Source organism: Paroedura picta, chromosome 5 (assembly GCF_049243985.1).
Source record: "Paroedura picta isolate Pp20150507F chromosome 5, Ppicta_v3.0, whole genome shotgun sequence".
Taxonomy (NCBI): domain Eukaryota; kingdom Metazoa; phylum Chordata; class Lepidosauria; order Squamata; family Gekkonidae; genus Paroedura; species Paroedura picta.
The window spans coordinates 16260090-16283819 of NC_135373.1; the positions used below are offsets into that span (position 1 = coordinate 16260090).

Below are 23730 nucleotides of genomic sequence, written 5' to 3' on the forward strand. Positions count from 1 at the left end.
ATCCATGCTGAAGGATATTAATAGGATCGATTTTACGGTCAGGTTTTATTAACCTAGAAGTTAGCAGATTGCCAGGTTAGGCTGGAAAACGCAGCATGCAGCTGAGTGCGTGTGGCCAGAAAACAACAAACAAACAAGCCTCCCATTCAGCTTGGTGGTAGTTCAGCGACCCCCAGTCTTTTATTTATTTATTTTTATTTATTAAGTAACATTTATATACCGCCCTGCTCCCCTGGAGCTCAGGGCAGTTCACATGGAACGTAAGGAATTATACACTGAACTAGGCTTGGGTGCAGCTAAAGCAGCTGCTCGCACCTGAAGCAGCCAGTGCCACGTCTCGGGGGGGGGGGGAGGGAGGGAGGCGTGGGCTGATATAGTTAATAAATATATCAGGTAGACCAGAAATCTAAGAGTCTATTTTCGTTGTAAATGTCTCTGAGATTATCACTGTCTTGCAAATCAATTAGGTCCATCTGAAAAAAGTTATTTGCATCTTCTTGTGCTACTTCAAATGGATTCTGAAACATTCTTATTTTCTTTCCAAGATTATGGCAATCAGTGAATCTGTTCTGAAATTCTACCTGCAATAAGTTCACTGCTTTGATGTGTCTTTCGACATTGAATTTTAAATTCCTATCCTTTCAAATTTTAGTCCATTGCAGCATGAGAAGTTTGAAAAGGGCATGGGCCAGGACCATGGAAGCGTTGCTCCTGCCGGAGATGGGGAAGTGGGTTGCAGCCCTTGTTGGGGGCCTCTGCCAGGGGACTTCCCCTCTGCCTGGGGCTCTGTTGGCACAAGAGGCGGCAGTTGTCCTGGAAGAGGCGGTGGTTGTCCTGGGAGGGGGGCTTCTTTAGCTTGCCCAGTGCTTGGGCTCACCCCTGGTGGGGCTTCTCCACTCAATGCTGGGGGGAAGGTGGGAAGGGGAAGGAGTGACCTGACCAGAATTTAACCTCTGGCATGCCACTTACTGTGGCTACACTTGGCCTTTCTCCTCAGATAGTCCCCAATCCTCCTCCCTTGTAACCCACAACAGCTCTGTGAGGTAGGCTAGGTGGAAAGCATGAATTATTTGTTTCCTGATCTGGAGGTGGTGCCAGAACATCTGAGGACTGACTGGCAGCCAGCAAGGAACTTGGGGGGGGGATTAATCTGGCCAGTTGCCATGACAGGATGGGGCTTCCAGGATCCACCTGCCATAATGTGCCTTCACTCCTCCAGCCAAAGCATCAGTCAGAAAGTGCGGCAGGCTATTCTTACCTTTGACTGGACTTGCAATTGTCATAAACTTGTTCCACCAGCCTAGGCCCTCAACGGTAGGGCGGGATAGAAATAAAAAATGCCGATGAGAATACTTTTTTTTTGTCTTATTACACCACACTGGCTCTCCCGTGGCCACTCTTAGTGCGCAGGCCTGAAGTCCCCCTGCCTGCCAGCATGCATAGCTGTTGCCTGGGGGTGGCTGAAGCAGCCCAGGGAGCAGCTCTGCGCCTCCCCCCCCCTCCGCGCGGCGCTCCTAGCTGGGAGCTGTCCAGGGGCCGGCAGGGGACTCACGGTTGGGCCTGGAGCCGCCAGGCACAAAGGCCGGCCAGAGAGGGGCCCAAGGCGCGAAGCTTAGGAGCGCAGAGACCGCAGCCCTTCCTCCGGCAGCCGGGGACTTGGTCGGCCGCACTCCGAACCCGGGGACCGTCGGGACGCCCCAGCGCGCCTGGCCCCCTGCTGCGAGGAAGGTGGCCGCTGCTGCTGGCCTGCTGGGGCGCTGCGCTCGGGCTGGCTCCTCAGCTGCCGCTGGGCCAAGCGCGGCGTGGGGGACGGGGGAGCCCTGAGCTGAAGCGCACTGGCTGGCTGGCTGGCTGGCAACTGGCGGCCGCGGCCGCAAGGGCTGGGCGCACGAGCCCCGGGGGACTGCCGATCTGACGAGCGTAGGAAGAGCCCGACGGGGCGCACCCCTCGCCTGCCCCACCACGGCCGCCTCGGGCCCGCTCTGTCTTGCGAGGCGGCCAGGGGGGCTCCTCCTGCGCGCCGGGGATCTGTCGCGTCTGAGCCTGGCGGCCCCGCTTGGCTCGCTCCGTGTTGGCCGCCTGCGATGCTCCGGGAAGCCCTTAAGCGCGGCTCCTCTTAGCCCTCGACAGCCGGAAGAACCCCCGCCCTCTCGCCTCCCCTACTACCCCCTCGAGGCCCCGGGCAGGAGAAGGGGGTCAGAGGAGGGGACTAGAGTGCGGGTCCCCCGACGTGGTGCCCGGGGACATCACCCGCTTCCCCAAAGCATTTGGCGGGAGCCAGAAAAGGGGTTCTGGCTCCCGTCAAATGCTTTGGGGAAGCGGGTGGGGCTTCTGATTGGTTGTGCAGATTTTTAAGACTGTTGCTTAGGCGGCAGAAGGATTTGCGCTCTTTTGTGCTGAAGCACAGCTCCGCCCCTCCTTTTTTTGTGGCTGGCTCCCCTTCCCTCCGGGCAGCTATTCTAGATGTGCCGTCAGGCTGGAAAAGGCAGGGGATCCCTGGACTAGGACCCGGGAGATCTCCACTCTGCTAGAGAAGCTTGTTGGGTACCCTTAAGTCAGTCACGCCCCCTCGCCGGGATCTAAAAGGAAACCGCTTTGGGACGGAGGGAAGGCGGGGTATAAGTCACACGAAATGTGTGGGCAGACAGCTTTGGAGCAAATTCAGGGCCGGATGCTGGATGTGGCGGACTGAACCCGGACGGAAGCGAAGTCCCGCGCAGGCTCCGCTACACAACCCTCCGACGGCGCCCAGGAGAATCCTATGCCGAGAGCTCCTACGCAGCCCTCCTAAAAAGGGCGCAGGAACCGAAAGCCAGATCCAGACCTCTCTGCACCGTGGGCATCGCTTCGAATGAGCCTGTGGACATTTGCTTTTCGATCTGCGCCCCCGCCGAATTGCCTTGCACACGAGAGATCCCCGCCCGTTTGGAAAACGGATTCCAAACCGAAGTGCGAGTCCAGCAGCAACGTTAAGACCAACCGAGTTTTATTGCTGGTAATTAAACTACCCCGAATTAAACTTTGGTGGGCTCAAGGGTGCCACTGGATTCACACTTGGCTACGCCGACTCAGAGCCGCGCTCCGGATCCCAAACCAGTTTGCAAAACGCTTCCTTTCACCTGGGTGCCCTTCCCACTCTGCGACCCTAGAGGCCGCTCGCCCCCGCTGAGCCGGGCTCCGACATGCCGCATGACGCTAGAGCCCTGCGTCCCGCGAGGAAGGGCGGTGCACGGGGAGTGACGACAAAGACAAGCGCCCACCCGGAAGCGCCGGGCCTCCTGGCCGCCGCCATCTTGGCCGGCTCGCTGGGCGCCGCCATATTGTGCGAGTGGCTTTCCGGCGGACGGCAGCCTCGGCGAAGAGGCAGGAAGAGGAGCTGAGAGGGCCCCCCCGGCCGCCCCCCAGCCATGTCCGAGACCTACGGTACGGGGGGGGGGGGAGAAATGGGGGGCTCGCTCCTGGGGAGCTTTTCTTGGCGCCCACCGTGGGAGGGGTTGGGGATGTGCGGGGTCAGCGCTTCCACCTGGCCGGTGCACCTGGCTGCCCCCACCCCCTGCTGCCCTGCCTATGGGCGTTTGTCTGGGGGGCACAGCCCTCGCCCCCTTCCCCGCCCCTCTGGGCTGCTGGGGGAGGAATGGTGGGGGGCAGCTGCTTGTGGGCCTCCCCTCCCCTTTTGGTCCGGGCCAGCTGTTAAGTCGTGGGGGCTGCAAGGAGGGGGTTGCTCTTTGCACTCCTGGAAACGGGGGGGGGGGGCTTTTTTAGTGCTTCTGGGGGGCGACAGCCAGCCCCCATGCCCCCACGACCCTTGCCCACGGGAGCTTCGTCTCCCCGATTTTGGCTCCCCCCCCCATCAGAGTTCTTTTTTCACTCCCCCCCCCCACACACACACCGATTTTCTCTTCCGGCTGCGGGTGGCTTCAGTGGTGTTTTTGCATCGGTTTGTTTCACTCCGGTTGGGATTCAAAGCCATTCAGAAGGCAGAAACTTCTCCCCTCCCTCTGTTTTCCTGACACAACCGCCCGCCCTGTGAGGTAGGCCCAGCTGAGAGTTTGCAGCAGGCACAAGGTCACCAGTGGAGGTGAGGTGCAAAGCACCATAGGGCAGGATCCTAGCCTACTCTGCTCCCATATTTCCACCTTTGGGGGCACCTGGACTCATTAGGGCAGGGGTAGTCAAACTACGGCCCTCCAGATGTCCATGGACTACAATTCCCAGGAGCCCCCTGCCAGCATTCGCTGGCAGGGGGCTCCTGGGAATTGTAGTCCATGGACATCTGGAGGGCCGCAGTTTGACTACCCCTGCATTAGGGCTCTTCTTCAGGGGATCTTCCTTGCCAGCTTTCAGATGGAAGAAAAGTGCCCTGTTTTGCTGGGCCTTCAGATTCCTAAGGAGCAGATCTAGGCTAACGCCCTGCTGCCCAAGAGGCCATGGCCTTCTGGGATGTTGCCTCCCACCGCTGCCTCTAAGGGCGCTTCCGAGCGTCAGTCGTAAACAATGACTGGCAGATTTCAGCCCGTCCACCTGGGCAAGGAACACGGCTGAGGTGTGGTCAAGCATTCAGTGCCGGGGAAGGAGGGGAGCTCTGCTCCTTCCCCCAGTTTACCACGTGTTGTTGTTGTGCTTGAGGGAGAAGAAGAACAAGGTGTTCTTATTTGACCAAGGAGGGAGCCAGAGAAGGTTCAGGGAGGGCAGTATACAAATGTAATAGATTAAGATCCCCCATGTTTATCGCAAAACATATTGAGATCTAAACAGTAGAATGAATGGTTCTGCTTTGCGCCTTGTTCTTTTCTCTCCTGCCTGCCAAGGTGGCTTTATTTTCTTCCTGCTTTGGAAGTTGAAGCATTTCCCAGCCAGCCTTGTTCAGCTAGTTTTGGAGCCAGGCTGGAAGATAAATGTTTTGAGTGCCAGAGAGAAGCAAGGTGAGCCAGGGAAGGGACACTTCAACTCCCAGATTGATGTAATGGTTAAGAGCAGCGGCTTCTAATCTGGCCAGCCAGGTTTTATTCCCCACAACTCCACATGCAGCCAGCTGGGCTACCTTGATGAAGTGGTTTGGAGTGCGGACTTCTAATCTGGCAAGCTGGGTTTGATTCCCCACTCCCCCACATGCAGCCAGCTGGGTGACCTTGGATGGAGCATGAATATCAGGGCTCTCTCAGCCCCACTTACCTCACAGAGTGTCTGTTGTGGGGAGAGGAAAGGGAAGAGGACTGTAAGCCGCTTTGAGAAAAACAGCATATAAGAACCAGCTCTTCTTCTAGTCAGAGTCCTGTTAGAGCTGCTCACACAGAGGCGTTCTCTTAGAGTTCTCCCAGTTTCATTTACCTCACAGGTGTCTGTTGTGGGGCGAGGAAGGGAAGGCGACTATAAGCCACTTTGAGGTAAGGGAAAAGCAGACTATAAGAACCAACTCTCCTTCTGTTTTGCTTTTAGGGGGGAAGATTCCTTTCCCACACCCCCAGCCCCATCTGATTGTGTTTTCATGTGAACACAAGGCCGCCTGTTACATTTCCCCTATCAGGACGAGTAGTACCTGAGAAAGTACCTTTTGTATGAAAGTACCTCTTGTTCTCTCCCTTTAAGGAAGGTAGAAGGTATCATGAGGTTTTAGATCAGAGGTGGTCAAACTGTGGCCCTCCAGATGTCCATGGACTACAATTCCCATGAACCCCTGCCAGCATTTGCTGGCAGGGGCTCCTGGGAATTGTAGTCCATGGACATCTGGAAGGCCGCAGTTTGACCACCCCTGTTTTAGATCCTTCCCTCTTTTCAGGGACTGAGTGCCTCAATAATTGCATAAAGGATGGTGTGGCAGATGCTGCTTGACCTTCAGAGAGGGAACATTTGCCTCTTTCCTACCTGCCAGAGGACACAAGCAGAGGTGATACAATAACTATCATCAAATACTTGAGGGGCTGTCATAGAGCAGATGGAGCAGAGTTGTTTTCTGTTGCCCCAGAGTGTTGGGCCAGAACCAATGGGATGAAATTAATTCAAAAGAATTTTCAGCTAAACATCTGGAAGAAGCTCCTGACAGAGCGGTTTCTCAGTGGAACAGGCTTCCTCGGGAGGTGGTGGGTTCTCCTTCTTTGGAAGTTTTTAAGCAGAGGCTGGATAGTCATCTGACAGAAATGCTCATTTTATGAACTTAGGCAGATGGTGAATGTGTGGGCAGGAAGGGATGTGCCAGTGGTTGTCTCTTTTGGCCTTTCCTTGCATCTCCAGGGAATTGCTCATTGCCATTGTGGGATAGTAGGTGAATTTCCTCCAGGCCAGGCTGGATTCTAGAGATTTTTCATGTGGGAAGGGATCACTTAGGCATGAAATTGGGGTCACTGTGGGTGGGCAGGTAGCTGTGAGTTCCTGCATTGTGCAGGGGTTTGGACTAGATGACCCTGGTGGTCCCTTCCAACTCTGATTCTGTGATTTGCCTGCATCCTCACCACTGGGGTGGTGCTGCAGGTGGCTAAGGTGGGGAAGCAGTGATGGTGTTTGCTATATCTAAATTCCTGTCTTCATTGGCCAGGGCAACATTTACTTTCCCACTTGGCCTGTGCTGCTGAAAGAGAATATGGAAGGGAACTGCAGTGCTTAGAGAAAATACATAACATAATTGGAATAACAGACATCAATGTCACAGTAGCAAGATTTGTGCAACTCTGTTGATTGGAAAATGTCCCTGCCACTTGCATCCCTTCCAAACCCCTCCCTCTGCCAGAGTAGTGCGAGTCGTTTCCTGTGTATTATAGGCTAGATGATGATTTGGACTAGCTGTCATTTCCTGCCAATTGCAGAAGTGGCAGAATAGCTGTGTTGGGCGGGCTGAATCAACGTGCAGTCCTGACAGAAGACTAGAAACACGATGGGGCATTTAAATGTGTAGGCTAAGGAACATGGAAGGGGATAAATGCAGAGAGGGAGAGATTACTGGATTCCGCCAGGCCCTCTGAGATTCTCCTCCAAGAAGGTGACTTTGACCAAGGTGTGGTTATTCCTTCCCAGGCCTACCTGTTTATTCTGCCGGCCTCTTGGAGACCTTGCCTTCCAGAGGGAGAATGCTGGTGCCCTGGATTTCCTTGCCTCCCATTGAGACACCCCCTATCCCCAAAATGTTTTCCTCATAAGGGTGGGGAGGGGAAGGGCCTATGGGCTGGAGGGTTTTACGGGCAGAGGAAAAGTTTGTTCCAAGCAGTGGGTGTAGCTTCTCAGTGCCACCCACGTGAACAAGGATCAGGGCTGGTGAGGTGGCTGCGTGCCTGGGCCCGGTGTCCTCCGCCTGCCCTTCCCACTGAGCTGCTTGCTTTGGGCTTCCCTGAGCCCTCAAGTGGAATTGCTCCCAGGCCGGCGGGCTCCAGACACCAGAAGCTCACCTGCCTGGCCGCCTCGAGGGGCTTTGGCCTAACTGCCGCTTGTTTGGGGCCTGCTCAGAAACTTTACAGAGCGTTAGGATGGGCTGAGGTGTGCTGAGCTTTACCCCCATTGCTCTGAATTCCCAATTTGTCCTTTCCTTCATTGAAAGTATTTGAACAAAAGCTCTGGGAAGGGGGGCTTCCCTGCAGAGGTGGCTGTGGTGGGCATGCCTGGACATGGAGACCTTACCATGTGGGGGAGGGCTGCTCCAATTCCCAGGCTGATTCCTGACCTCTGTGTGGGCCTGGCATGTGGAATTCCTTTCCGGCTTCTTGGAGCGAGAGGCATTTCTCCAGCTTTGGGCTCTTGCCAGATGCTGGTCACTCTCAGTCCAGCCATCCAGGCCTGCAAATGGCCCAGCCGGAGGGCTTTCAGTCTCCTGGGTGTCTAGGTTAGTTGGCCTGGCCCTGCACTGGGCAGAGGATGTGCCCCTTGCAGAGCAGAGAGGGCAGGATGCAGTCTGGCCACTTTTGCCAGAAAGGCCACTCCTGTTCCGGGTGGGCGTAGTGATGTTGTTCAAAGCCCTGGTTGTTCCATGGAAACTGGCTGGCTGACCTTGTGCCAGTCACCCTCTCTCAGCCTGGCCTACCTCAAAGGGGTGTTATGAGTATCTAATGGGGAAGGGGAGAATGAGGAGGTCCCCGCTGGAGATAAAGGCACCAAAAAATTCTTGACCTTTGCTCTTGGGGGATGAATCTCCTTTCCGGATCCTCCTGAGCAGTGGGTTCTCCTGCCTTCGTTGGGAATTAACGCTGCCGTTCTTCCTTGCTCTCCCTCCAGACTTCCTCTTCAAATTCCTTGTGATTGGCAGCGCTGGGACCGGGAAGTCTTGCCTGCTCCACCAGTTCATAGAGAACAAATGTGAGTGTTCTTCTGGGCCCCGCCCCCCGGGGCTCTTGCGGTATTTCCCAGGGCCCCCTGGAGCCTTGCAGAGGAGTTTGGGAAGTGGTTGCTGAGGCTCTGGCATGAGGCCACTGCTGTTCCAAGCACCAAACATTGTGGGTTGACATCCCTTGAACGTTTTGATTCTCCTGCATCCAACAAGAAGTGTAAAAAGTTCCCTAAAGTTACAGATAACCATGTGCACAATCTAAACCAGGGGTAGTCAAACTGTGGCCCTCCAGATGTCCATGGACTACAATTCCCATGAGCCCCTGCCAGCATTCGCTGGCAGGGGCTCATGGGAATTGTAGTCCATGGACATCTGGAGGGCCACAGTTTGACTACCCCTGATCTAAACATTGAGCACAGCAGAAAGAAATCCCTTGTCCCAATGCCATATGAACACATGGTTTTTGTGGTCCTTTTGAAGGCTGGGGGCGGGGGGGGGGGGAAGGAGCTCACAACCTATCCGGCAGTTCTTTCCGAGCACAGGGGGCCACAACCAGGAAGGCCCTGCTCCGAGATGGCTGTGCTGAGTGGGGCGGTTTTATAAATTGAATCAGTTAACTGCCGCTGAACTGATGTTGTGCTATGAAGGCGGGTGGAGGAGGACCCGATCCACGCGTAAGGTGCCGAGGCTCATGCTGTCACGTAGACCAATGACGAGCTCACTTGTAAATGGAAAAAGGGTGGTTCTTGGCATGTTGAGAGGATGCAAAGAAGTCCATGTGTGTTATTCCTGTGCCAGGTACGCTGCTTTCCATTTCCCCTGTATTGCAGACGGTCCCATTTATTGGGAGGAAGGTGAGTTTATTAGGCTTTTGAATGCGCAAAATAAATGGGGTGCGGGCTGCCATGGAGAATGACCCACTGAAGATGACCTGGGTGGAGGAACGACCAGCAGGGCAAGGTGGCAGTTTCTCTCTGGCACTGTGAGCTCTGTAGCAAAGGCCACCCTTGAATTAGGCCTTGGGGGCTTTCAAGGTGCTGTAGCCACCTGCCCCCAGGGCTCCATAGGGACCCCTTTTGCTTCTCTCCTCCAGGCCATGTTCATCCCAATTCTCAGCCTCTGTATTCCGAACTGCTGCCGGTGCTCTTTCTGCAGCCCCTCTTTTATGCTCCCTGCCTGTTGCTCATTTTGGGTCTTTTCCCCGTAGTCAAGCAGGATTCCAATCATACCATCGGTGTGGAGTTTGGATCAAAGGTGGTGAATGTCGGAGGCAAGACCGTGAAGCTCCAGATCTGGGATACGGCTGGGCAGGAGCGCTTTAGGTGAGAGGCTGGGAGCTGCATGCCGCCTGGCCCTTGACTTCCTGGCTGGCCTGTGGAGGGGACGGGTTCTTGTTTGGGGAAAGGCAAGGACTGGCTGAAAAGGCAGAAGGTCCTGCTGAGTCTTTGGGCAGGCCCTGGAACCTTTCTCTGCTGCGACAACTGGTGCTTGTCGAAGCTAAATCCAGCTTGGAAGGTTCTAGGCAGGATCTAGGCCAGTGGTTCTCAACCTTGGGGTCGGGACCCGGGGTCACCAGGTTACTCACCGCCACAGTGGCTGGTGGCAGCGTGTGGAGGTGTGTGGAGGCGGTGGGTGGTGGTGGCGGAGGTGGGCAGAGGTGACGGAGCCATAGCAATGGCTGCCTCCATGGCACCTCGATTGTTGTACTCATGCGTGCGCACACTCGTTTCCAGCGCCCCACGGGCTCCTTCTGCAGCTGCCCAGCCTGCCCGGAGGGTTGTGCCAGTGCCTGCCGAGGAAAGCGCCGAAATCCTTCACTCAGCTCTTTCAGAGCTGGCAGGAAAGTGACTCCCTCCCCCCGCAGGTCCAAAGTCACCCCATCCTGTCTGACTCCGTCCAGCAAGCCCCGCGTGCTCTGAAGCAGGGCTGCCGTGGAGCCCCCCCCCATGCATTTACAAGAAGGGAGAAAGGAGAGAAGTGGCGGGCCAAGGGAGCAAGACGCGCACCCAAGCCCGGCCCAGAGTGGGACAGCGAGCAATGTGGATGCGGTGGCAGCAGCAGTAGCATCCCCCTCCCTCCAGTCACCTCCTGCGGGGGGTCGCCCATGGCCATGGCTGGGGGGGCCAACGGAAGCGCCTCCGCAGCGCTAGCTGGCAGCTCCTCCAGCTGGGTCCCCACTGGCCTTCAGCGCGAAAGTTGGGGTCGCGGTGAAGAAAAGGTTGAGAACCACTGGTCCAGGCTTTTCATAGCAACTGATGATGGTCCAGCCGTGTGACTTGGTTCGTTTGATCGTAACTCAGTCTTTAAACCAGGGGTAGTCAAACCGCGGCCCTCCAGATGTCCATGGACTACAATTTCCAGGAGCCCCCTGCCAGCGAATGCTGGCAGGGGGCTCCTGGGAACTGTAGTCCATGGACATCTGGAGGGCCGCAGTTTGACTACCCCTGCTTTAAACCTTACTCTTTTTGGATGAACTCAAAAGGACTGCATCATATGGCTTAATTTGGATATTATGACATAGTTTACTAATTTGCCATAATTTGCTTTTACCTATATCTACACAGTTATGATGGTTGTTCATTAGTCTGAGGAAGAGTGCCTGCACTCGAAAGCTCACGCCTTGAATAAACCTTTATTGGTCTTAAAGGTGCTACTGTTATTCTTTTTGGATGAATCACTGAAAGATGAACAGATTCCCCTAAAGAAGACTATAAGATAACTAGAATTCCCAATTCAGCCCAGCCTACTTGCTGATATGAGAGCCCTCCGATCTTCTTTTATCCAGGAGGAATGCTTTTATGGACCGAGGCCAATAAGACATTATTCTCATTTTATCATGACAACAGACTTTCATGTAAACCTGCATCACGTTCTTTTTAGCAGTAGGAAAAGTTTGAGTCTGGCAGCACCTTGAACAGCAGCAAAGTTTAATTCTGGGTGGAAGCTTTCGGGTGCGTGCATGTCTTCAGACAGATGCACACGAAAGCTCATACCTTGAATAAACCTTTGTGGGTCTTCAAGGTGCCCCTGGACTCAGACTTTGTTCTGTTGTTCTTGCTTCAGTCCAACACATCTGCCTGAATCTGTTCTTTTTAGTAACTTTAGTAACGTTGCAGAGCCTCTCCAAATGCAAAGACCAGTGTCGAACTTTGAGTGACCCTTCTGACAGCAGGTTCCTGGGCATGCGGCTTGTGACAGACTGAAGGGTTGCCCGGAAGTAGGGTTGGGGGCTTCGGTGTGCCTCAGCCGCTTTGGCGATTGCGGAAGCCCGAGGCATGCCAGAGCCTCCATCCTTACCCAGAAGCACCAGTGAGAGGGGAGGGACTACCTTGCCCTGAGCCCTTCCGACCAGGGAGGCCAGTCTCCAGAGTCTGTCTCTTCTATCCCAACTGACATTCGGGACATTCTCTCTAGGTCGGTAACGAGGAGCTACTACCGGGGAGCAGCCGGTGCCTTGTTAGTCTACGACATCACCAGGTGAGTCTCGGCAGGGCGACTCCTCACTTCTGGGCTTACTCAGGTCTTTGGTCACTTGCTGGGGGTTCTGCTTCCTCTTGGGGCAAAAGCCATGCCGGTCCTGGATTCTGGAGATTTTTGCTGGGGGAGATCACTTGGGCATGAAATTGGGGTCACTGTGGGTAGGCATGTAGTTGTGAGTTCCTGCGTTGTACAGGGGTTGAACTAGATGACCCTGGAGATCCCTTCCAACTCTTTTATTCTATGAAGACACCTCCTCCCCCTGGAAGGGCATTGGGGGAATCATTGGGGTTCTGGTCCAGAAATGGCGAACTACCCCTCTTCTCTGTCATTTGAGAACCATCTTGGTGTAGGGGTTAAGAATGGCAGCCTCTAATCTAGAGAACTGAGTTTGATTCCCCACTCTTTGCAGCCAGCTGGGTGACCTTGGGCCAGTCCCAGTTCTTTCAGAGCTTTCTCAGCCTTACCTACCTCAAAGGGTGTCTGTTTTGGGGAGGGAGAGGGAAGGCCATTGTAAGCTGCTTTCAGTCTCCTTCAGGTAGGCTGCCACTCTCTGCGAGTTAACAGCTAAAAAACCCATGCAACACATAGTTACCGCAGGGTATAAAAACCCAGTTCTTCTCCTCCTCCCTCTGGCTTTTCTTTTGCAGCAGAGAGACTTACAATGCCTTGACCAACTGGCTGACTGACGCCCGCACCCTGGCCAGCCCCAACATCGTCATCATCCTCTGCGGGAACAAGAAGGACCTGGATGCCGACCGGGAAGTCACCTTCTTGGAGGCCTCCCGGTTTGCTCAAGAGAACGGTGAGGGTGGGGGAGGACAGTTTGCAAGGTGATTGGGGGGGGGGGTTGAGCTCTGCCATGCCGAGGGGGGGGGTGGGATGACGGTTCAGTGGCAGAGCCCCTGATGGACATGCAGAAGGTCCCAGGATCAATCCCTGGCAGCATCTCCAGTTAAAAACTTGTAGGTGATGGGAAAGACATCCTGGGGAGCTGGCAGCCAGTGTTTGATGCCCCCGTGGTCTGATTCAGTGGTGGAGGGCGTGGGGTGGGAGCCTCCTGGGGGCTTATGAATGAACGGAGTGATGGCCACATGGTCCCCCATTCTGCAGTACCCTGAGAGACTATCGAGGGGACCAGTCCTTGGGTGGGGGAGGAAAGGGTGGGGCAGCCCAGGATCTGCTCCCCGCCCCCATTTTCCTCCAACCCCAACCCATCCCCAGCTGTGCAGGCCAGGTTTATTTGTTATTTGTGTTTCCACTGGGCAGAGTTGATGTTCCTGGAGACCAGTGCCTTGACGGGCGAGAATGTGGAGGAAGCCTTCCTGAAATGTGCCCGGACCATCCTGAACAAAATAGAGTCAGGTGCGCCTTGGCACTGATGGAGCTGAGGGACGTGGCATGGTTTTGCCTGGGGGGGAGGGCATTGGCAGACCCCGGGCAGTGGACTTGGGTACAGCCGTAGACCTTCTACTGAGGGCCTTGTCCCAAGCTGTGACCTCTGTGGCTGATTTGTCCGAGTGATGGATGTGCAGGCACAACCCACCAGCTTTCATGTCTGCTGCAAACAAAAGAAGCCCTTTTGGGGAAAGCACACAACGTACTGTTGGTGTGGGATGCTGGCTTCCAAAGCGTGCCTAGGTTGGCACTCCTGCCACAGTCAGGAGTGCTGGGGGGGGGGGGGGGGACAGCATTCAGAACCCAGCTTTGCTTTGCAGTGGGCAATTATGGGAAATGTAGTCCTGAAGGACAGTGGAGATTCTTAGGCGGAAGGTGAAAGGCCTGGGCCTCATAGTAGGCTTCTGGGTACTGCTACCACTTCCACACGTTTGGGCCAGCTAGACAGGCACAGATCGGGGGTCTCATTGTGCGGTTGAGGAATTGGTGTCAGGGTTTGGGGTTGTCAGGCACTGGGGAGCTTCCTGAGATAACCCGATCCTGTGTGAAAGAGAGTGGCCAGGACGGGTAGCCATGTCAGCTTTTCTATAGCTGTAGAAACGAACAAGCGTCCAGTAGCACCTTCAAGGCTAAAAAAGCTGGAGGACTTCTGCAGAAGTGATCAGTGACTCACGAAAGCTCACACTCTGTTGCAAATTTTGTTAGTCCCCCTTTTTTTTTTTTACATTTAATTCTGCTCATTCAACAGCACTGCTTCTTTATTTGGCTTTTTATCGTAGTATTCTAATATATCTAAAACCGTTATAATATTCCTCATGGATCAGTTCTATTAATCTTTTCTTCAGTTTATTAGCAAGTATAGTGGCAAAGATTTTATAATCACAATTTAGTAAAAGATATAGGCCTGTAATGACCAATCATTAGCTCCTTCAAATATTCTCTGTTTAACCCTCTTTAAATTCCATAGAATTTCATTGGACAGTTTCTGCGCTAATTAAATATCAATTAGCGCAGAAACTGTCCAATGAAATTCTATGGAATTTAAAGAGGGTTAAACAGAGAATATTTGAAGGAGCTAATGATTGGTCATTACAGGCCTATATCTTTTACTAACTTAATGTCTTGTATTAATTTATTCTCACTCTTGTGATTCTCCTGAATTAATTTCTCCTTTACCTGAAGAAGATCCAGAAGTTCTTTCCTTTCTTGATCTATTGCTTTGGATAAAACAATCCTCTGATCACAGCTTTCCCAGCATCCCATATTACTTTGGATTCTAATTCGTTATTCCAATTAAGTGTCAAATACTCTTTAATTGTCTCCTTAGCGTCTTAAACTCTCTCTGCTTTTTTCAAAAGATACTCATTTCACACACAATACCTTTATTGGCTTAAAGCAGTTTAGGAGCAAGATAAGCAGAAATAATCATAATATACCCGTCAATTTGGATTTTAAAACTCAGCCATAATAAAAGTGACATCAGCATCCTCATCACTCAATAAAAATTGGCAGATCAAGTCTTTTGAATGATTTCTCCATTTGGGTATAAGAGGTATAACATGCCTTCACTGGACAATAAACAAGGGATAATCTAGTAAAATATGTTGAATGTTGTCAGGAACATTTAATTCACAGGGACAGAGTCTATTTCCAAAAGGAATCTTGGCAAATCTCCCTTGTAATACTTTGGATGGAAAAATGTTCAGCCAAACAAGTGTAAACGCTCTACGATAATTGCCAAATTATAGAAATACGCCGGCCTCATCCCGTGCTTCACTTGGAGACCAAGAGCAGGGGGAGAACAAGTTGCCGGAACAGTAGGATGGATTTTTTGAAATTCTTGATCAAGGAGCCTTTGTTTGACACATAATGGAAGAGATAAGATGTAGTCCTAGTCAATGCCAATTTGTTTGAGTGTATTCAGGATGGTAGAGAACTCATTTACCGTATATACTCACATATAAGCCGACCCATATAAGCCGAGGCAGTTAATTTTACATCAAAATCTGGGCAAACATTGACTCACATATAAGCCAAGGGTGGGAAATGCAGCAGGCTACTGGTAAATTTACAGGATGGCCTAAGCACTTAATCCATGCTCAATCATCACAGGCTTTCCCATGCAGCCTCCCTCCCAAGAAATACAGAAAAGTCAAGAGGATGAATAGCTGCTGGTTTTTGTACCCCACTTTTCACTAACCAAAGGAGTCTCAAAGCAGCTTACAATTGCTTTCCCTTCCTCTCTTGATGCCAGACACCCTGAGAGAGCCCTGACAGAACTGTCCTGTGAGAACAGCTCTGGCAGGAGAACCAAACAGTGCCCCCCAGGCCAGCAAGCCAGAGCAGAACAATAGTACCCAAAGTTGGCAACCTACTACAACAAGTACAACAGCTACCAAACTGGGGGCTACAGTACCCCCAGAACAAAACACTGAAAGAACTAGAAAACTGAAAGAACTGTAAAAATCAACTTTTAAAAGAAAAACAACCCCAAGAAGAAAAGGCAAACAATGCTACCCCTCAGATAAAAGAAGAAACACTGAAAAAACAGTAAATCCCAAAGTACCCCTAAAACCCACCCCATCCACAGAAACCAAAAGAATAGTTTGGAAGAAGTGATTTGGAAAAGAAGGGGGGAAAATATCAGAATCCCTCAGTCAAACCATTGATGTCCTACAAGCTGCCAAAGTAAGCTTTCATTTGCTGAAGACAATGGTTAGCTGGAAGCAATTAGCTCACTTGCAAAGAGTTTCGTTTTTAAGATCTTTGCAGAAGGGCAAAGGTTAACTGGAGGCCACTAGCTCACTTGCAAAGAGCTTAGATTGCAGGTGCAATGCTGCAATTGGCTGGCTGGGGGCTGGCTGTTAATCAATTACCCACATATAAGCCGAGGAGGTCTTTTAAGTCAGTGGTCCCCAACCTTTTTCCGGCTGGGGACCGGCGGGGCAAGTGCCCCGCGCAGCGCGCATGCGCGACTGCGCATGCGCCATGCACTGCCAAAATTGCACATGCGCAGCACTTTTGTGCATGCGCACATGCGTGAAATGCCACTCATGCGCAATTTCGGTGCGCATGGTCATGTGCACATGCACGGCCGGGCCACACATGCATGATGCGCGGCACGGCCCTGATTCCCTCTCCACCCCCTCCCGCAGTAAGAAGCTTCCCGGGCCACAAGCTTGCGGCCTGGGAAATTTTTTACTGCGGGGGGGGGGCGGGGAGAGGGAACCGTGGCCCAGTGCCTGGCCTTCACGGCCCGGTACCGGGCCACAGACCGCAGGTTGGGGACCACTGTTTTAAGTGCTAAAAACTGCTGGAAAACTTGGCTTATATGCGAGTATATATGGTATTCTCCATAACCTCTTTCGTTGTCTCTTCCATGTAACTGAAATGGCCCTATTGTCCAAAAAGGTAAAGGGGTGGAAATCTATTGCACACATAAAGGGTAGTAATTTTTTTGCTGCCCATACCATATGTATCCTAGAATAGCGGTCCCCGACCTTTCTCAGGTCAGGGACTGCCTCCCGAGTGGGGGAAGAGCCGACAACCTGGGTGCTGCGAAAACGTGCACGTACAATTGCCGCGCATGCGTGTTTTCACCACCAGGTGGCGCTAACGGCATGCGTGGCAACTGCGCATGCACATTTTCGCCACTAGGGGGCGCTAACGCGCATGCGCAGCAACAGCGCGCATGCTCGTTTGCTTCACCGCCATGCCGGCAGCTGCGCCTACCTCTTCCCTTTCTTCTTGCTGCCGGCGGGGGAAGGCAGGCGTGGCTGGTGGCGGCCCGGTACCGTGGCCTTTGTGGCCCGCCACCGGGCTGCAGATCGGGGGTTGATGACCCCTGTCCTAGAATATTAATTGTGTCTATTAGAGTAGAAAGAGCAGTCAAATAATTTTTAATTACGAAATCTCCAAACATCAAATATCCCCAACTGCTCTTTAAATCTTTTCGGTATCTTTCCCTTCCTTTTATCTTTCCGACGCATGGATTTCCTAGTGTCAACAACACTGTTAGTCTCCTATCAAAATGATCGTTGCCTATTTCCAATATTTTTTTCTCTATATATCAAAAAATTTAATAAAATTCTGGTTTCCATTCCATGCATATACCCCCATCAAGATTATTCTTTCGCCCTCTACTGAAATTCCCACTATTAATACCCTCCTCTTATCATTTTTAAATAACAGTATGGCTTCCAAGGCCATCTTGATCCAAAAGACCACATTTCTTATTATTAGCTATTATAAATTCAATTCATTTTTTCTGATCAAAAACCTCCTATCTCCTTTTTTAATGCGTGTTTCCTGGAGACAGATCACATTGAGCTTTAGTTTATGCAGTAGATGCATTATTCTTTCCCTTTTAACGCTTTCATTTAGCTCATTGACATTCCACAAATGTATTTTAAGATTCATTTACTTACAGTAAATACCAGAGACTAGACCTGTTCTTGCAGTACTTCTAAGTCTTTTCTGTATTTATGCCAGAAGGCCTGTGTCTTCAAAGTCTCCATGATTTTGAATCTCTTGCCTTGAAAAGTGGAATCCAAGCCTTCTGAAAATTCCCACCTAAAGGGGATCTTTATCCGGAATGCCTCTGAAACTCAGTATAAGTGACTTCTGGCAATATTTCAGTATTGCATTGTGGTCCATCTTCTCCATCTCTTCTCTCAACCCCTCTATGTTTTTTTTTCAGTATTGTCCATTTTTTCTCTTTCTCTTATTTCCTTTGCCATTCTTTTTGTCGACTCTTCCACATTTGCCTGTCTCCTTTATTTCTCGTGTCAATTGGTGAACTGCATCTGTGTTGTTTTGCAGAACCTGCCCCATAGCCCTTCACTTTCCTCTGCTGCCGTTTTATCAGAAACTCTTGAGGGAAGAGAGGACGGCCTTCCCTCTGTCGCACCTAGGGATGTGTGGTTCGGCTTGGTTCGGCCGCCTCGGCAGTCCCCAAAGCCCGAGGCAGTGCTGGCCTCCTACGCACCGTCTTGGGCTTCGGTGATCACCGAGGTGGCCGAACCGAGCCAACGCGCGCATCCCTAGGTGCACCAGCTGCTTCACTATTTAAAATGAAGAATCTCCTTATCGGAGGTTGATTTTTCTCCTTCTCTGCTCCTTTCATTTCCACAGTAAATATTTATTATTATTCTGTCTTTCTCTTCAATCCACTTCTTCTTTTGCTAAGGCCACTCAAGCAGCTTCCTTATCAGCTGTGGGCTTCTGAGGCAGCTGTCTGCAGTCAGGCATGGGTCGCTGTCTATTTATTATTTATTATATTTATGTACCGTCCTCCTCGAAGGCTGTAACTGTTATACTCTGCCGACAGTCATTCACTCCGAAAAGCACAGTTCCTTTGTTATGAAAACAGCCGAGACCAGCCTGCTTAAAGGTAAAGGTATCCCCTGTGCAAGCACTGAGTCATGTCTGACCCCTGAGGTGACGCCCTCTAGCGTTTTCATGGCAGACTCAATACGGGGTGGTTTGCCAGTGCCTTCCCCAGTCATTACCGTTTACCCCCCAGCAAGCTGGGTACTCATTTTAACACCGCGGGAGGATGGAAGGCTGAGTCAACTTTGAGCCGGCTGCTGGGATCGAACTCCCAGCCTCATGGGCAGAGCTTTCAGACTGCATGTCTGCTGCCTTACCACTCTGTGCCACAAGAGGCTCTTATCCAGCCTGCTTAGAAATTCCTTTTCACTGCATCCGTTTTACAGGCAAACAGCATTTCGCAGCAGGAGGTTCACAAAGCAACTGAAACAAAACTTATAGTCTCTTACAGCAGTTTCTTTTCACAGTTCTTCATTCACACTTGGGTAAGGCAGATGTTCTATAGCAGCAGTGGTCCCCAACCCACAGGCTGCGGCCCGGTGCCGGGCTGTGAAGGCCTTGGTGCCAGCCCGCGGCTCGCTCTTCCCGCCCCCCCCCCCGCAGTAAAAAACTTCCCAGGCCGCAAGCTTGAGGCCCGGGAAGCTTCTTACTGTGGGAGGGGGGGAGAGGGAATCAGGGCCGCGCCCGCGTATTGCGCATGAGTGGCTGGGCTGCACATGCGCCATGTGGGCCGAAATCGCGCATGCGCGGCACTTTGGCACATGTGCGATTTCGGCCGCGCATGTGCACATGCGCGGGCGGGCAGTTGCCCTGCTGGTCCCCAGCCTCAAAAAGGTTGGGGACCACTGTTCTATAGCAATCCTTCTCCTCCTTGGAAATTTCAGAGGTTGAGTGCCAGCATTGGGATGGGTGTGATTTCCGTGGCTCATACTGCGTTTCTCCACACTCTCTATACCAGCATTCGCTGGCAGGGGCTCATGGGAATTGTAGTCCATGGACATCTGGAGGGCCGGAGTTTGACTACCCCTGCTCTATACTGTGGTGCGCTGGCTTTGGAGCACATAGTGGGCTGCCTCTTCCTGGCCTCAACTTTCTAAGGCAGAGTTCTTTAGGGAGTAAAGTTGTAAAATGCTCCCGAACCCCTCCCGTCTCTCTCATAATTGGAAGAGCCACCGGAGCTGCTACTCACCCCTGCCACAGGCAGCCTTTGAGGTGCTCCTGGACGCTGGCTCTTTCCCGCTGTTGTGCAGAAGAGCTGGGCTTCACTTGAACCAAGAGGGAAGCTGGCTGTTGGACCCACACCAGGGACGTGTGTGTGTGTGTGGGGGGGGAGATATGACAGGAGATGGAGAGCCTTCCATTCAAGATGGCGGTGGCCCTAGCTCTTGGCAAAGTATTGGTGGGAATGGGCAAGGAGAAGGAACATGGGGAAGTAGGGAAGGAAACCTATGGGGATCCCTGGCGAGGGCCATGCCAGTTAGATGGAGGCACTGGAGTGCTTAGTGCTGAGATAGGGTGGGGGTTTTGGAAGCCTGGTATGGCAGTGGGGTGCGTAGGAATCAGTGGACCCCTTCATAATACCTGGGCATCAGCTCTGTAGACTGGCCTGGCAGGGCCATGTTGGGGGTGGCATGCTCTCTGCACAGGTAGACCTCAGAGCAATTGGCATTATTCCCCCCACCCATCCTGCCTTTTCTCTCTGCAGGTGAGCTGGACCCCGAGAGGATGGGGTCGGGCATCCAGTATGGGGACGCCTCCTTGCGCCAGCTACGGCAGCCGCGGGGGACGCAAACGCAGACCCGGCAGCAGTGCAACTGCTAAGCATGCCTTGAAACAGTCTTGCAAGGTAGAATACTGTGTGTGTGTGAGGGGGGAGGTCGAGAGAGAGGAGTCCTCCCCACCCCTTCTGTGCTCTCTGCCAGGAGTCTAGAATGCCTCCCCCCCCAGTCACTCTCCTGTCTTCCCAGGTCCTGTTTCTACTAGCCAAGCCCTTACCAGACCGCCCGGGCCTTGTTTGGCCTCCTCTTGCTCTCCTTTGCTTTGTCAATCACCCCCTCCCCCCCCACACACACACACCCCATTTCTAGGGAGCCTGGCCTTGTTCTGCTGTTCTCTTGGGCTTCTGGGAAAGATCTCAGGAAGTAACATGCTTTTGTACAAGAACAGTCCCCGCTCACAGAGATCCGAGGTGGAGTTGGAATGCTTACCCTTCACACCTTGCTTTCTGCATGCAGGGACTCCCATTGTGGCCCTGCCCTGGCACATGTTGAGGACCAGCCTGGCTGGTTTGCAATGCTGTCGGCATGAAGGTGTTTCCCCCGGATGTTTGTCCCGCCACTCCCCCCCCCCCCCAAAGGCAGGCAGGGCTCAGTGGAGTGGGGAGAGGGCTGGTGAGGGAGGAGCCTTTCTGACTACTTCCTTCCCTTCCCTGCAGTGCTGGATCTCACCCACCCTGGATCAGTGCTGTCTCAAGCACCTGCCTGCGTTCTCTCTCTGTCTCCTGCTCCCGGAGGAGACCTGCTGCAGCCCCGTGCCGCCGCCTCCCTTCCTCTCCAGGAGCTCTGGTGCTCGGCCACCGTGGACTTCCAAGGGGGGCTTTTCCCTGCCTCTCTGGCCCCAGGGACTGCTGGGGCTTGTGGTTCTCGAAAGCCTGGTAGGGGAGTCCGGGAAGGCACCGCCCCCTCCCCCTCCTCCTCACTCCGGTTTCTTCCGTCCGCACTCCGTAGTTGCTGCTGACTCAAGGACTGTGTACTCAGGGGGTGCATTTCACTGGTTGTCTTTTTCACTGCCTCCGTGCTTCCTTTTTAGTTCTGTCTTTTTGTGGGGAGGTGCTTTGGGGGGCTGGAGGCTGGCCGCAAGACGGTTGTGAGGAGCCACCGAGGAGGATCACATCCTGGCTGCTCCAAAATAGCTTCTCTCCCTTTCTCCTGGGGACTGCCACAAGCAGGTACGGAAAAAGTCGAATGCTGATCTCCTGCCGCCAGTCGGCTTCTGCCTGCGGCACTGCAGCTCACGAGACCTCTGGGCCAAGTGCAGCCTCTTGTTCCTTCCTCTGCTGCGGGGCTCAGGGCCTTCTGGGGCGCCCCACACCCTCTGCTCTCTGTGCTGCAGGGCTGGCTCTGAGGGCCCCTGCTTGGATTGGGCCCCCACCTCCTGACCCTCAAGGCTGGGCCTGCCCTCGGGTGCCCCTTGCAAGTCTGGCTTGGTCAGATGGCTGTCCCCACTGGAAGGGGGCTTGTGGAGAGGCAACCAGGCCAAGATCGGGGGGGGGGGGGGGCTGTGGGGCAGGGAGAGGAAAAAAGGAGAGTTAAGAGCCTTTTTCCTCCTCTCTCCTCCCCATTATCCTGCTCTGCTTGCTTAGTCCTCCTCTAGAGCTCCACTTCTCATGTCATCCAAGACGTTTCCCTGCCCTACTTCTACATCTCTTGTGCGGTCGGTCCCCCCCCCCCCCCACGCAGGTGTTGAGCTTTATCACCTGCCTGCCTGCGCAGATGTTTGGGGGGGGGGTCTGGGCCACCCCCAAGTGGCAGTCCAGAGGCATCATTTTTGAAGACAACGGTGATGCATGTGGGGGGAGAGAGCGCATGTGTGTCACCCCCCTCCCTCCTGCCCATAGTCCTAGCTCTACTAATCAGCTGCTTGGGGGGGGGGTGCTCTGGATTCTGGAATTTGGCAGCACCTGCATGCCGGCTGGAGAGGTGGAGAGAGTGTCTCCTGCCTTTAGAAAGAAGTTGGGGGGAGATGCTGTTTCGATTTTTGTTCATGCCATGTTGACCTTTGTTATTTATTTCTTGGGGGGGGGAGGGGAGCCTGCTGCTCTGTTGTCTGTGTCTCTCCCCTTGGATCTGGGTGCTTTTCTCCACAGGGCGCGTTGCTTCCGTCCAGCCATGAAGGGGCAGGAGTGTCACAAAGCAGAGCGCACAACCCAGAGTCTACGCTTGATTTTTGGTTTTCTTCTTTCGGTGCAAACATTCCCTCCAATGTAAGGCAGTGAACGTTGATTGTCCTTCATAAAGTGTGAGGTTTTTTTCCAACTTGGGGCCGGTGTGCGTTCTTCTCCTCCCCTTACATGGTAGAAAAGAGCACCAGTGCATAGAAGGACCCTAGCACCTTGCTCTGGGTTCATATCGTCCAGGGGCTCACTTCTAGTGCTCCGTGCAAATGCAGCTCCGTGCTTCGGCATCAGCCCCTTGCTGCAGAAGTCTAGGCCGGTTCCCCCCCTCCTCCCCCCCCCCGCTGGCTTCACCTCCGAAGGCCTCTGGTGTCCAAGCCAGAGTCAGGGGTGGGGCCCCTGGGCAGCAGCTGCCTCTGCCGTGTGCTTCCTTCCACTGCATGGGACGGGTGCTTCCCCCCCTGCCTCCGGGGCTTCCAGAAAGTGCCCTCCAGATGTGTTGCCTCCCCAGGCTGTGAGAAGAAGGCTGGTCTTGCAGGGGAAGGGACAGCGGTTTTATTTGGGAGTGCTGCAGGAACCTCCTGAAACCCTCTTCTGCCTCCCAGTGATCTGCTAAGAATGGGATCTCTGCTTGGCCCAAATGGCTTTGGGGTGTGTGTGTGTGGGGGGGTGGGGGGGTCTAGGCAACCTGGGCCTGAATCCACCCACCGGCCACAGAACCCGCCAAGTGAGCTGGGGCCTGCTGCCCGCTCTCAGCCTGGCCAGCCTCCCACCACTCTTGTCAGAGGCTGGAGGAGGGGAGGACAAGAGTCAATGCTACTTGCAGCCCCAATGGGGGGGGGGGGAAACGGGGGCAGAAATACATACAACCGTCTGCTTGACACTGAGAAGACAACTGGGAGAATCAGGGCCAGACTGTTTGCCTCTGCAGTGTGGCTCCCAGCAGACTGGCCTGTCCGAGAGAGTTTTGCCAGCCGCCTGGTCAGTGCCCCTTGGTCAGCAGGCTAGAGGCCAGGAGCTCCTGAAAACCAGGGGAAATCGTGGCAGGGGAGGAGCTTTTGGGAGTCCCTGCTCACTGCTTCCAATGTTGCTAGGGCAGCCTGTCTGTCCTGTACAGAGGAGGGGGGCCTGATTTCAGGTGATGCATGACCTGAGCAGGTGGCCTATGGGCAGCTCTGTGGCTTCCTGCTGTGGCCACTGGGCACCTGGAATCCTGCTGCTCTCCATGCCAGGAGGACAGAAGCCTCGGGGCCGAGCTGCACCTGAAGAGGTGAGCAGTGATCATTGAGGGGTGAGTTGGCAGGTGCTGCTCTGTTGTCCTTCCAGAGAGACTGATCTGCCCCCCCCCTTGGCAGGGACTCCCGGAAGCTCCTCCCCTGACCCCAAG

The 23730-nt window shown here is 53.5% G+C and overlaps 1 protein-coding gene across 2 annotated transcripts; it reads left to right on the forward strand.

The window, feature by feature from the left end:
* Window positions 1-3057: 3057 nt before the first annotated feature.
* On the forward strand, window positions 3058-22485 carry RAB4B (RAB4B, member RAS oncogene family). Of its 2 annotated transcripts, XM_077336663.1 has the most exons (8): window positions 3076-3423; window positions 8194-8274; window positions 9453-9567; window positions 11660-11722; window positions 12373-12527; window positions 12992-13087; window positions 20157-20297; window positions 20886-22485. In XM_077336663.1, the coding sequence occupies exons 1-7, from the start codon at window positions 3408-3410 to the stop codon at window positions 20270-20272; spliced, it is 642 nt and encodes a 213-aa protein (XP_077192778.1). In that variant the 5' UTR covers window positions 3076-3407; the 3' UTR covers window positions 20273-20297; window positions 20886-22485. The 2 variants fall into 2 exon arrangements, with proteins under 2 accessions (XP_077192780.1, XP_077192778.1); XM_077336665.1 differs by lacking the exon at window positions 12992-13087 and having other exon boundaries at window positions 3058-3423.
* Window positions 22486-23730: the final 1245 nt, after the last annotated feature.

Excerpts from the sequence above, each read along its gene's own strand:
- RAB4B (XM_077336663.1), top strand. Across the intron at positions 12,528-12,991 it reads CCGGTTTGCTCAAGAGAACG|AGTTGATGTTCCTGGAGACC; the intron begins GTGAGGGTGGGG and ends TCCACTGGGCAG. Across the intron at positions 13,088-20,156 it reads CCTGAACAAAATAGAGTCAG|GTGAGCTGGACCCCGAGAGG; the intron begins GTGCGCCTTGGC and ends TTCTCTCTGCAG.